The sequence below is a fragment of the Eimeria maxima genome, genomic scaffold (assembly GCF_000499605.1).
Source record: "Eimeria maxima Weybridge genomic scaffold, Emw_scaff27, whole genome shotgun sequence".
NCBI classification, from domain to species: Eukaryota; Apicomplexa; class Conoidasida; order Eucoccidiorida; family Eimeriidae; genus Eimeria; species Eimeria maxima.
Window position 1 is genome coordinate 41,621 of NW_013565549.1, and position 13,903 is coordinate 55,523.

At 55.1% G+C, this 13,903-nt stretch overlaps 2 protein-coding genes across 2 annotated transcripts; one reads left to right on the forward strand and one right to left on the reverse strand.

The window, feature by feature from the left end:
- Positions 1-317: 317 nt before the first annotated feature.
- Positions 318-5,472, forward strand: EMWEY_00004920 (PPR repeat-containing protein, putative; the record flags this gene model as incomplete). The annotated part of the gene is made up of 12 exons (XM_013481066.1): positions 318-1,178; positions 1,337-1,519; positions 1,817-1,964; positions 2,284-2,447; positions 2,653-2,868; positions 3,091-3,225; positions 3,495-3,659; positions 3,788-4,523; positions 4,627-4,811; positions 5,017-5,089; positions 5,261-5,334; positions 5,449-5,472. The coding sequence occupies 12 exons, from the start codon at positions 318-320 to the stop codon at positions 5,470-5,472; spliced, it is 2,964 nt and encodes a 987-aa protein (XP_013336520.1).
- Positions 5,473-6,543: 1,071 nt separating this feature from the next.
- Positions 6,544-13,662, reverse strand: EMWEY_00004930 (hypothetical protein, conserved; the record flags this gene model as incomplete). Its single annotated transcript, XM_013481067.1, has 1 exon — positions 6,544-13,662. One exon carries the CDS (start codon positions 13,660-13,662, stop codon positions 6,544-6,546), a length of 7,119 nt encoding a protein of 2,372 aa, XP_013336521.1.
- Positions 13,663-13,903: the final 241 nt, after the last annotated feature.

Here is a 13,903-nt window from a genome sequence, read left to right on the forward strand (position 1 = left end):
TCTCCTTCCATGTGTTCACTGGAGGTCTCGCAAAAACCGCTGGAGACCTGGGGGAAGCAACGACAGGCTACCGAGTGTGGTTCTGCTTAGAGAGCGTGTGCCTGTCCCACAGAAGCAGGCGCAATCGGGGAGCCACTGACCGGCATTATTTCTAAATTCCCCTGACGCACGTATAATATCTTTTACGGGTCGAAAAGGGCCCCTTCTGCTGGGCACCCTTCCCCGCGCACCCCCCCAGTCCTGGGGTATGCGTATATGTCCTTGTATACAAGAAAGACACCCCCCAGCCTCCTTGGCCTGCTTTTCCGTTTCTGGTGATGTCGGTAGCTGCCCGTTTCCCCAACGGAGAATGCGGTTTAGGTGAGGAAGCGTTTCGGGGCGCGGGGGGGTCCCCGGTTGCTGGCGCAGCGACGGGTGCACTGCCCCCGGGTATAGGGCCCAGCTCTCTTCCTTCAACGACAGATATCGAAGCGGGATCCTACGCAGTGAGCTGCCTGCCTCTATTAAGTAGGCCTGAAGAGCCTGCAGTGGGGCAGACAGCGGGTGAGAAGGCTGCCAGTGACCGCAGCTGCTCCACTACAACAGGAGCAGATGGGCCTCTTTCTGCTGACGCTTGCAACTCTGTTTCTTCTGAATCTGCCTTCCTACCCCCAGGTCAAGAGTGTGACTTGCCTCGTATGTCGCTAGCCTTCACCACACCAACAGGGGGCAGCTTGCCCCCCACAGAGCCGGGAGATATTGAGGGGACCCTGTCTCCAGTCCCTTACCAGGCTAGGGAGGTGCTCGAAGTGGCAGGCCTCACAGCCCAGTTAAAGCGTCTTGATATGCAAAGTGGTTGTGATCCTACCACGGGCGAGGGAAAGCCGCTTGGGGCCGAGGGGCTGCCTCTCCAACTCTCTTCCGCGCTTCCCGCCCCAGATTTACAAAGCCAAGCGGTGTCGGAAGGGGGGCCTGTAGAGGCAAAGTCCTGGGTCCCAACCCAGGTTCAAGAAGGAGCGGGCGTGGAAGCTTCTCAGGTCCCTGGGGGCCCCCACATACAGCAGGAGGGGCACCGAACAAGGCAAAAATCGAACGCCTTCACGCCAAGCTGCGGAGGTGGGAAGGTTCGTGCGGGAGACACAGAAGACCAGGTCTACCGACTGGGCTTGCTGCTGCGCCAGCTGGGGAGGCTTGGGAGGGTACGGTCATGCTGGGAGATTTGGCAGGAGATGATGAACACTGAAGGCAAGCGAATGAGGACCTCCCCGTTCCATGGTTTCTCTTACCTCTAACGCCGCGGTTTTTACTGTATTCCCGTATTTGTTACCATCCGCTTTCTCTAGCGTTGGCTGCATAGGTGGAGAGCCATCGTGTGTTCTGGGCTGGGCCCCAGGTAATGTGCGATGCGGAGCTGCGTGGTGCTTCAGGCCTGAAACCCAACGCCGTCTCCTACGGTTGCATCTTCGATGCCCTCGTTAGCAACGGCGCCATGGACTTGGCTTTGAAGCTCTTGGCCGACATGAAGGCTTCTAACCAGCCTGTCCGGCCTAACACCGTCATGTACTCTACCCTTATCAAGGGGTGTGCGCAAACCAAGCAGGCGAGTACACCAGCCCATAAGTCCGTGGGGGGATAGGGTAATGGCAGAGGGAGTTGGGATTTGGCTTCTTATGTACCACCATTGTGTCTTGTGCGTATTTCACGATCGCTTCCATGGTCCGTATGGAGCTAGTCACGCTCCATTGACTAGGCGATGGCCTAGAGGTGACGCGAGCGGTATGGGGAAGTGACATCTGGTGAATGCTAAAATATGTCGTGCCTACCATTGTCTCTTCAGCTAGATCAAGCTCTGAGCCTATTTGAGGAGATGGCTGCACAAGGGGTGGAAATTAACACGGTCACCTACAACTCCCTCTTAGACGTGTGTGCCCGAGTGGGGGCGATGGACCGTGCGGCTTCTCTGTTAGATGACATGCTTCAGAAAGGTGAGCTCGAGCCTCGATTTGCCAGTTTGCATTTGAATTGCATGTGTGCCTGAACAAGCCCGTTTACCGGGAGACCCAGTAAAAGTTGTAGCCGTTGTAGGGCAGTGGTAGGTGTAGCGAACGACGTAAGTGTTGGAACCCTTCTCGGCAAGTTTACCCTTGGTTGCAGGGCATCATGTCATAATATGTGACAATCGTTTCCGCCCATAGTATTTGCGTACATGCATGCCTCTGTCGGTGTATTTGGACTAGCGAAGCTGCACTTAAAGAGCGATACCTGCAGGCAGATCCATCGTTTTGCTGTTTTGGGTCGATGCAGGCGTGCAGCCTGATCTCATAACATTCAGTACCATCATAAAGGGCTACTGCGCCCACGGGCAGATGGACAAAGGCCTCCTCTTGCTCAAGGCAATGAAGCAGAAGAACATAAACCCTGATGGAGTTCTGTATAACTCTCTTCTAGATGGATGCGTGCGCTCTGGTGTACGTCGCAGCTCGTCTGTTTACCCTCCTCATAGCGGACTGTTTTCTTGGCTTGCACTTAACACCTTGTGTTTGCTGTTCCCACCTTTAGGCGGCATGTTCTGGGTTCGAGGGATTGGGTTGGTTCTCTACTTAGAATGCTGCTTTCTTGTAACAGAATGACTAGGAAGCCTCCGCTTCTTCTCCTTTCCTTGTTTGGCTGCAGCGGTCTTCTCTTTGTTTAGAGCTTTGGCAAGAGATGCAGGCCCAGCGTATCAAACCGTCTAACTTCACTCTTAGCATTCTAATTAAATTGCACGGACGCATGCGGCAGCTGCCTGTTGCATTCGAACTGGTCAAGCAACTCCCCAAGATGTACGACTTCAGGATCAATGCCCACGTGTACACTTGCTTAATGGCTGCATGCATAGAAAACAGACAGGTTCGTCTCTTAGCACTCATTCTGCCTAACATTATTCCTTGAAGACTAAACGTCAGAACAACGTTGCCCACATCACTCTTGAATACGCTTGAATGAGTCTAAGCATCATTACTTCACAGTCCATATATAATGGACTGTGCCACGCCGGCATAAAAGAGCGTCTATACAGTATGTTCCGGCTGAAAGTACGCGGTTTTGTCGCCGTTGGCTGTGTATGTTCAGTACAGGGCTGCGTACAACGTCTTGCAAATCATGCGCCGAGAAGGAGTGGCGGCTGATAGTAAGACTGTGAGCACCATTGTTTTTGGCTGTTTAAAGGGGCGAATGCACGCGCAGGCTGTGGAGGTCGTTTTGAATGTAAGTTCTGGCTCTTCCGAGATGCATTGACCACCAGTTTTCTGTTGATTGGCAGACCCACATAGGCGTCTTGGATGCAGCACAGTTGTGTGCAAGCAAATCTATCCTATTTCAGAATAGACAATAGAGCTTCCTGGCTCAGTCTTCGCCTGCAGGCTTGTCTTTTTCCAGATTACACAACGGAGGTTGCTGGAACTTTAACTGTATGGGGGCTCGGACATTAAACCACTATTGTACATGATGCGAGCTGCCGATTCCCGATTTCACAGGCTTTGGAGAGTGTGCGCGAGTCAAACTCGCGGGGTCAGGGCCGACATCTTTCTCGGGGCCGCCCTTTGGGTGTCGGGACGAATCGGAAGCAGGACTTGCCGGCTATAGACGAGAAGACTGTGCGCTTGCTAGTGTATCACCTGCGGGAGCAGCACATGCATCGTGTAAGGCATTAGGGGGCCAGACTGACTCTTTGGGGGGTGCTTTGTCAGTTTTGTTTACGTTGCATGACGGCTATCAAACATCATGTGGCGTTGCACGCGTCTTGAAACACTTGCGGGTGTCTTTGCAGGAATGTACATTGGTGCTGGAGGCAGCAGTGAGTGTGGGCCTCATGAGTCGTGCCACAGCACAATCTCTGCTCACAGGTGAAGGGAACTCCGGGCGGAGGCTTCCCTTTGCTGCCTCCACCGTCCCAACAGGGGCCTTCGCACCGCCCCAACCCCTCAGCCGCCACCCACATCTCCTAGCCAGCGCGCCGCCAGTCGGCGCGCGGCTCATGGGGATTCGTGGAGCCTCCCAGCAAGGCAGCATGCGCTGGCATGAGCCTAGAGGGGCCCATCGCCACCCGACAGCTGGACTTCATGGGGGGACCCCCCACCGCAGTGTCAATAGCGGGGCAAAGGAAGGATACTCACTCCCCGCCGAGGGCCATCTGAACTTAAGCACAGTTCAGGAGAATCCCATGGTCTCCGCCGGCCACCCTTGGTCTGTAGAGCGGTCGCCTCCCCAGCCGCCTCCCACGGCTTCCGTAAGGAGGTCACAGGCTATCAATTCGCTGCAGCCCGGAGTTGAAGCGAAACAACAGCTTCTCTCGCTGCATCCGCAAGACCCTCTCCCTCTCCGCACCGCTGGACTGCTGGGGGATCTGCCGACGCAGCATCTGCTGCAGCTTCCGATCAACGGAGGCATCATGACAGGAGGGAATACAGTGGATTTGGCCCCTCCGAGTGGCCGGTCGTTAAATATGGGGACTCCCCCCTACATCGCTGACGAGAGCGTCTCACCGCAAGGAGCAACGCTACACAGTAAGGGCCGTTAATCCCGACAAACAGCTCATTTACGTACAGGCGGCACCAGTAATAGCGCTTGGAGCTGAACGTCCCCTAACGATTATTGTTGGTGCTGCAGCTTCCGTCTCCGTGGATTTGTATGGACCTGGGATGGTCAGCGAGTCTAGCTGTATCTGGGGCGCTCCGCCACCCGGGACAACACAATCTGCAACGGGCTGCGGTCTCTTTGCAATGCCATCGGCCGTAGCCCATCCTCCACCGCGTACTGTGGAGCTGCCCATTGATAGCAACGTCCTCCAAGGGGTAGGTTGTCCGTCAGTGCAGTGGTCGCCTGCATCTGCAGGTGTTCATTCGATGAGAATGGGAGCCACGGAGCCACGTGGAGGGTGCCCACAGGCCACTATGAGTGCAATGAAGCTACCGTTGGGCAGTGTTGGTGAAATATAGACACGTGCGACCAACGAATGGTCACGTTAGAAGATTGTGCATTTCCCATGTTGCTGCGCAGGCGGGAGGCTCATATTTCAATGAAGAGAGTTGCCAGCTCACGGGGCTGCCTCTCTCTTCGCCTGCATACGCTTGTGAGGGCTCTTTACAGCCCTCGTGCACAACGGCTCCTTTGTTTCAGTAGGCCTGACGTGCGAGTGTTGTAATATTATCAATTGATCGTTTCTAGGAAGCTGCAGTTGCGGCCTACATTGATAAAATCCCTCAGGCGTGTCTGGCGGGTGCGTGCTGGACTTGTTGTCCAGCTGGTCTAGGCAGCAAGGAGGAAGTACCAAGGGGGAGGGGGGGGGGAGATGGGGGAGGGGATCAACCAACCTTTGTACGACAAATGGTTCTTTTTCGCCGTGTCCCCCGAACATACCATTGGGTTAAGTGAAGGGGCAGAGGGAAGCTTTTTGGTTAATGTTCCCCTGGCTGTTTGTCGCGCCGGCAGAAGAACCTCGGCAAGGCATACTGACCGCAACGTGTCCGGTCCAGCATACCTACGTACCCCCCTGAAAGAGTATCTATCCCACAAGTCCCTTCCGCGTGTTAGCTGCACCGTCCCCTCGTCTTCGTCGCTTCGGCAAAAGACGGCAGGCGGAGGTGTTTTTTGGTGCGCTTAGGATTTCGTTAGTTCAGGCCTCTCGGCCAGGTCACCATCAAAGGGATGGCGCCGGCCAGCAAAGACAAGCAAGAGGTGCCCCACCCCAGTAGGCCCATCTGCAGTGTGAAGTTCATGCTGGGCGAAACCAGAAGGCCTGCCATTCCCCAATAGCGAAAGACCTCGCATGCGATCGTATCGTTCCAACGCCTCGTATCTTGGCTGGTGCCCTGAGTGCGTGAGTTGAAGGCACGTGAGACTCAGGGGGCCTGCTGCAGCCGCTGCCAACGCAGTCATTCCACAGAAGAGCGAGCGTTCCACGGCAGTAGTGTCCTTGTCCGTCGGAAGGCGCTTGCAGCATCCACAGACAGACAATGAGCTGGTTTGACGTTTCGTGATTCCTACGCGGAGACAAACCGCTGCGCTACCTATTTGGTAGCGATTGGCAGCGGAAGCTTGTGGTACTTGTGTGCCATGACTAACATATTTGACAACAGTCCCCCTAATAAACAGACAATGTTTGACTTTCAGCAAAAGCTTCAGGAGTCAAGTAGCTGACCAACCTAGATCAGTGGGAGACTCCTTTCGGGAGCCTCTCAACACCCACACTTCAACCAAGGGTGCTGCATGCATCCATAGAGTTTGCAGATATAAGGAAGAAATAATACCAAAAAATACAGTGCTGGAGAGCTACAGCAAGACGGGAATATTGTGCCCACTGTAGTGAGCCACTGCTAGTTCCACTTGTCCATCGGTCAGGTGTGCGGTGTATGATACGCATCATTTTAGCTAACACAGTTTTCTTGTGTAGACGAGGGTCCACTGCCTCCTCGTACACCATTTGCCTACGTAACACGCAGCGCGCTGCAAGTGCCGGAAGCGCGTAAGCATTCACTGACACAGTTTCCAACTCGAGTTCGTCGGGCAACCCCAACAGTCTCGTGATCAGACACCCCAAAAGAAACCAGCAATTGTGCTGGCGATGCCTCCGTCTGTCTCGCCATCGTCACTTGAGGAGCCGTCACTCTGGTCATCCGTACCATCCACGGTGGACAGTTTCAACGGAGGGACTTCATCTTCCTTCGGGGTCTCCTCAGCAGGGTTCGTTCCAACAATTAGCCCGAGAATAGACGGGCGAGGAGCAGAAGATGCAGCTTCCTTTGCGGTAGCATCCTTTTTCGAAGCATCAGGAGTTCCTTCACCAGTTCCAAACAACCCGAATCCCCATGCAGGGGTTGAACTGGTCGCTGCAGCAGCCCCAGCAACATCTTCATGATCAGCAATACTTTCTGCCCCGGAGTGTTGGGCGGAAGTCTCGCCCGATACCTCTACTTTCTTCTTCTTTTTCTTCTTCTTTTTTATACCCTCATTATCCTCCTTTTGCGCCTTCCTTGAATTGGGCTCGCCTTCAGCCTCCCCAGAGGCCTTTTTCGGTTTTCGCTTTGAAACAGTTTCAGCTCCCGAGCCCTCATTATTGGAGGACTCTTCTTTTCCATCTTGCACTTCTGAACGTTCCTCCTGTCTTCCTAGCTGGTCCCCAGTGGGGTTTGTGACAACTTTCTGAATTGGCTTCGAACTGACAGACTGGGCTTCCTCTTCCCTGGCCTCGTTGGCACCCATTGCTGCCGCATTCAAGTTATCACCCCTTGAAGCGGGTGCAGGGGGTGGGAGCCCTGGGGTCCGTTTTGCTAAACTGGAGGACCTCTTGAAAGTTTTCGTGGGTGCAGAGGTCGGGTCTGCTGAAGGCCGTGACTTGGGCTTGTCTTTAGCTGGGGCTGGAGCCGACCGTTCGGCCTTTAGAGCGTCCAGCTCCTGCTGTACTGTCTCGAGCTCTTTCTTCAAGGCGCTGTTGTCGCTGAGTGCTTGCAGTTTTTCCCTCTCTAGGATTTCCAACTTGGCCTGTAGAGTCTTCACCTCCTCAGTCTTTTCCTTTATGAGGGTTTCCATCTTTAGTGCCTCGTTCCTAAACTTTTCTAATTCTGCAGCTTTGACCTGAAGCTCTTGTTCCTTCTTTGCCAGCTCTGAGGTTACAGATATTGTGCCGGATGCTGGAACAGCACTCGCCTTCAGCTTTAGAATCTCGGCCTTGTATTCGTCTATTTGGGAATCCTTCTGTTTGATTTGCATCTTCAGCTCCTCAAGAGACTTTCGCTCTCCCTCTGAGTCTTCTCCACCGATGGGACCAGGCGGCTGACTAGAGGGAGTCTTCGCACTCGGCATAGCACTTCCCGTTTCCTTCGCAGTCGCTTCAGGCGACAAATGCTTTGAACCTCTTTTCTGAGATTCGTCAGTCGCGGCCTCGCCCCCAGATGCCTTGTCCCCACGTGGAGACCCTGTGGGTGTTGTGCGCATCTGAGCCAGTTTGTTGCTGAGAGCTTCGTTCTCTGCTTGAGCCTTCTGCAGCCTCTGCTGCAACAGTTCCAGTCTCGCCCGCAGCTTCTGTTCCTCTGGATTCTTCTCATCATGTGTGCCCCCACCTAACCAGGACAATAAACCTGTGGGCTCGGTTCCTTCACGCTGCTTTGGGGGGTTTGTCGCGATTTCGAGTTCCTCCTGTGTTTCCCGATAGAGGCGTTCAACCCTCTCTAGTTTCTCCTTGGTAGCTGCTTCTTCCTCCTCTAGGCTGTTAATGCGCTCCTTCTGGGCCTTGTACGCTTGGTATACTTTGTCCCTCTGTGCCTTGAGTTTTTCATACTTCGCAGCCCAGTCAGCAGGAGGCCGGACGTCTAGAAGTGCTGAAGAGCTCTGTGTTGCAAGACCAGATTCCATAGTGGAAAGGCCCTCCACATCATCAGCTACTGTTGACGCAAATGTAGAAGCGGGGAGGGCTGAAGCAGAAGCCGCCTTGGGCAAGGTGTTCACACCTTCTAACTTTTTCGCCTGAAGTTCTGCTGACTTATATCCAGCTTCTTTGCCATGTAATTTGCTGATTGCCTCGTGTTTTGCCTGTAGGGACTCAAGCCGGCTGCGGAGAGCGTCACGTTCCTTTTCCATTTCCACAAGGGCGTTGCACTTTATTACCAGGTTCCGCACTCGGCGTTTGGCCCGGTGTAATCGCTCTGTCAGCTCGGCAATGCGTTCTTCTGCCGGAGAAGTCTCCGTCCCGCTGTCCCCTTCTTCTGTTTCTGCGTCGGACTTGGACAATACCTCCTCAGTCAGAAGGCTTGCCTTGTCCTGGTGGCCCTCCCCAGCTGTTCCCGTCATCGGAGGCGATCTGGGCCTTGCCTCACCACCAATATCTTCGTGCGCCGGCTTCGCACCTGCTAAGTTTTGGTGGCTTTCATTGCTTCTGTGTCCAGTTGCGTCTGCTGTCTGCACCTCCATAGCTTTTGCGTTGGCCTGTTTAGCCGTTTTAGCAGGCAATGGAGGCATTCCGGGCTTTACTTTCGGGGGCAGTTTTCCTTTTGTTTTGGGAATTGCGACCTTACGTGTGGGGATGGCAACTCCCTGAAGTTCTGCTGCCCGAAAGGCTGACAAGTCGGACTCCAGCACAGCTACTCGTTCCCTTAGAGAATTTCTTTCTTCGAGCAGCAGGTGTATCTTGTGTGACTCCGAATTTGCGACTTCAGCAGTCTTGGCATTTCCTTCAACCATGCCCGCGGCCGCTTGCGCTTTTAAGGCCTTGAACTCCCCTTGAAGCGCTTCGAATTCTTTCTGAAGAGCCTCGTGAGTTTTTTTTAACTCCTCTGAAGCTGTTAGCTGCTCCCGCAAGCGTGCAATTTCCTTTTCAAGGTTGCCCTTCGCCTCCACTGTGAATTCACTTCCATCGATGGGAGTAGCACCCACGGGCGGAGCCTTTTTCGGAGGCGGAGGAACTTTGGTGGCTTTTTCCGCAGGCTTTGGAGTTGGCGTAGGCACCTTCTTGGCACTCTTCGGTAATCCCTCGGCAGGCCCCCCTGCTACCTCAGCCTTCTCGCCAGTGGAGGGCTCCTTGCCTGCAGTGAGATCCATCAATGCCTTTCCTACGGAGGGCTTCCCATTTGTTTGCTGCTGGCATTTGCCCCGAACAGTGGCTTCTGTTGCTCCCGTTTCTCGACCACCTGCTGCCTCTTCAGCAACCGCAGTTTTGCTGATAACCTCCTTACCGACATCGTCTGTTGATGCCTGCCCTACATTATCGCCAGCCTGCAATGCCTCAACAGCAGGCTTCGCTGAAACAACCTGCCCTCTCTTCAACGGCGGCGGCGGCGGCGGCTTCTTAGTTGATCGTGGTCCCCGTGGACCAATGGAGGCCACCGCCTCTTTTGCTGTCGAAGGCACAGTAGCGTTCTCCGTTGATGATCCGGAAACGGCAGACGCCTCCTCATCATGGCCGCGGACCCTCTCTCGTAGTTCACTGCCCTTCCGTAGAGCATCCTCTAGCTCGCCAACACCCAGTGATCGCCCCTTACCAGGTGCTGTGGGCTTTACAGGCTCTGCTGGTAGACGTGCTTTACTTTGCAGCTCGCTAAGTTGCTCCTTCAGCGTTTCCGCCTCCTTTTTCAAAGCTTCGTGAGCCTTTCGCAGATCCTCTTTAGCACTAAGCTGCCCCTGCAACCGTTTTATGTCCTTCTCGAGTTCTTCAGCCGCTGCGGCTTTGGGCCTCAAGACACTCAGCTGGGCCTCTAGCGCTGCAATTACGTCCGCCTGTTGCCCATCTGAGACAGCCTTTTCAACCTTCTCTGAAGATTTATCACCTGCGGACGAAGGCCCGGCTTGTTTCCCTAAGGCTCCCACTGCGTTTAGCTTTGATTGCAAGTTCTCGTTCTCTTTCTGCAATGTCTGATAGGCCTTTTTTAGCTCATCCCTTGCCGCCAACTGCTCCCGCAATTCAGCCACTTCTTTCTCCAGCTTTTGCCTGGCCTCTTCTGAAAATACCTCCTCTATTACTGTTGGGGACTCCACAGGCGGCGCCTTCTTCGGCGGCGCCGGGACCTTCGTCGCCTTCGCCAACGTCTTGGGCAATGCTGCCCCTGCATTCTTTGCACCATCTGCAGAGGCAGCAGAGAATTTAACTGCGGCGGTATCTTGGGGAAGAGCAGTAGCTGAAGGGGAAGGCGACGCTTCGTCTCCACCTGAAATAGCGGACTCCGTAGGGGGCGTTTTGGGGTCGTGGACCGGCACCGCACCATGTGACGTTTTGCTCGCAGGAGGTTCTGACGTCTTCGAAGATGCAGGATTGCTGTCTAAAGGTGTACCAGCAGCGTTCAAGCCTTGGACCGGATACGAGCCTTTCGCTGATTTCGACAGCAGTGGAGAAGCTACTTTCTTCCCCAGATAGGGCCCCTGGGTCTTCGATAAGGTAACTGCAGCAGCATCCTTAGCCTTAGCTGCAGCCTGACGTTCCTTAAGAGATGCTTCACCAGGGGTGTCCGGGGAGGTGGCAGCATGCGGCACTGTTCCTGCCTCCTGCACAGGTGAGGTTGGCAACGGTTTGCTTACTGCGGGAGAAGCATTCTTCAGGCGTGCAGCCTCAGCATCCCACTTAGGCCGCTGGGGATGCTGCTGAGACGAAGGGACCGCAGTTGGGGTCATGGCCACTATCTTCGGAGTAGCAGCAGGTAACACCTTGACACCTTCTGGAGGCCCGGCTTTCTTCGGCAACGGAGCCTTAGTCCCAGACTTAGCCTCGGATAAAGCGGCTGGAGACCCCTCAGGAGAGGGCACCGCCGTCAGAAGCCCCTTGGGGACCTTCGGTAGCGCCAGCCCTTCGGGCACTTTACCAACACAGGAGCCTGTGGCTCTGGATGGTTGAACAACAGTATCTCCTTCCCTTGTAACTGCAGGAAATGCAGTTTGTGTCTTTTCCACGGGGACCGATATGCCTTGACCCTTTGGACTTGCCGCTGGCGGTGTTTTGCTTGGTGAAGGTTGTGAAGTCGGTGAGCTAGACGTAGGGGATGGAACACTCTTGGTTACCGGTAGGACCTTTTCTGGGTTTCTTGCAGCACCGCGAAGAGCTGCGACTTCTGCTTCCAGGGCCCGCACTCTTTCCTGCAAGCTACTCCGTTCTTTCATCAATTCCTCCACTTCTGCAGCAGTCCGTTTTGTCTCTGTGTTGCTGCTGTCATCGCGACCCGTTGCCGATGGCATCTGTGGGGCCGTTTCTAGCGTTTTGACGGACTTGGCCTCTTCCCGCAGCTTCGACAGCTGTTCCTGTAGAGCTTCAACTTCTCTCCTAAGAGTGTCCCGTTCCATCATGGTGCTGTCAGTCTGCTTGTTGCAAGCTGCTGGGTCCTTCAATGCGGGGGGTGAACTCAGTCGCTCACTCAGTTGAGACCTGAGCGTTTGTGTTTCCTTCTTCAGGGCCTCGTAAGCCCTCTTGATCTCCTCCCCCGCTTTGAGTTTCTCTTCAAGGGCAGCGACGGCTTCCGCCAGTTGTGCCGCTTCCGCTGCTCTCGCACTGAGGCGCTTGATCTCCATTTCCAGTCGCAAGGCCGTGGCCTTGTAGCTGTCGCGTTCCGAGGTGAGAGTCGATATGTCAGAAGTAGAAGGAGAGGCTAGGCCCCCAGGAAAAGCAGCTTTAGTTTGACCCTCCCCTATTCCTTTCTGTTTTGCTGCCGCCAGCTGAGCACTTAGGTCGGCACACCGCTTGCGTGTCTCCTCGAGCTCTCGCCGGAGTGTCGCCCCCTCATGAACGGATGCTTTCACCTTTTCTACCTCCTGAGAGTACTGCGCTTGCAGTTGTGCCCGTTCCGCTGCGTGTTGTTCTATCTGTGCAGCCAGTTTTGCCTCTGCACCTCCCACCGCAACTGCTAGTTCGTGCTGAAGGCGGTGTTGCTCTGAGACTGAGAGGTCAAGGGAAGCTTGGAGGGTCTCCACAGTCTTCTTCAACTGAGCGCATTCGTTTTCAGCTGCCGCTGCTCTCTCTTCACTATCTCTTAAAGCCGCTTGCAGCTGCTCGTGTCTCCCCCCTCCAGGAGATGTGGGAGGAGATGGGATGGCGGCGGCCGCAGCGGCCGCAGCGGCAGAACTGGCAGCAGCGCTGGTAAGTCTCGCCAGCTGGCTCCTTGCAACGGAAAGCTCCTGTTCTGCTGCAGCTGCCCTCGCCTCCGCCAGGGCTGCACGGGCCTGGGCCTGTCGCGCCTCACTCACAGCCTCTGCCTCCCGCAGCTCTGCGGCAATTAAGCGGTCTTCCCTCTTCTTCTTTTCACTTCCGTCTTCGGACGACGGTTCAGTGTCTTCTTCAGAGTCGGCGGCGACGTAGGCCTCAGCCAAATTCTTACTGAAGTCGGACACCACTGGACCGTTGCCCGCTACAGCTGCTCCTGCGACTCTCTTGCGCCATAAGGCCACCAGTGCAGGGGCGTCTTTGGCGTGAATCATTCTGCTGTGACTGGTGAGCCACGCGTACGCGTCGGCGAATGCGCGGCTCCTCATCTCCAGCTCTACGATAACCTGCCGATCCCTTTCCGCCTGCTGCAGCAGCCGCCTGTTGCTCTCTAGGGCCTCAGCGCGCTCTCTTTGTGCCTTCACCAGCGCTGCACTCTGCAGTACCCGGGCGTCAGTGGAAACGAAAGTCTCCAAATACGAGTTTTCTTGGGCCAAACGACACGCAAGCCGAATTGCCTCCTCTGCACTCAGCGATTGCATTAGCTGAGGCACCCCCATCTTCGCTTGTTGTAAGCTGATCTTGGCGGTGAGCGAAGCTTGCGTTTTGAACAGTCTGTCTTCGCTAAAAACCCGGGACGTCAACGCCCGCAAGTGGTTTAACAGGGGCAAGGTGTCCGAGGACTTGAGAGCCGACTGAAGAGTAGTCCTTAACCATTCGGCATGCTTTAAGGTTCCTCTACTATCCCCGCTAGCTGCTCCGCCGTTGCCCAAAGAATGCGCGGCGGAGGTAATCCGCCTCCTCTGCACAGCAGCTGCCAGCGGCCGCTCCTGGGGCCTACATATGCCTCCAACAAAACTATTGCACGTTGACGGCCGCAAAGTTCGTCGCTCTCGATTGTATGTACTCCTGAGGGGGCTTGGGGAGTGCAGATCCTGCCTCTGTACCTCGTCGAGGAAGTACGGCAAAATGAAGGTGTCGTCCACTGCCCTAACCGCCTCTCCAGGGGCCCCTCCTTCCCCTGGAACCTCCATTGTAACAACTCATGCAACCTTGTGTGCTCTGGTAGACTTGAGAACGCTCATACAAAATGCTCTGGCCCGGAGTTCAGGGCGACCTGTGGTTGTTCTCGGCAAATCATTATTTCATGGGCCTCGGCTTAGTATGTAGCCGCACAGAAAAGCCACCGTAGCCGTCGTCACATCAAATAAGCATTAATTTAATGAACGCTATGGAGAGCACGCAAGCATGCCCGAGGAAAGGCGGGCACAGCCT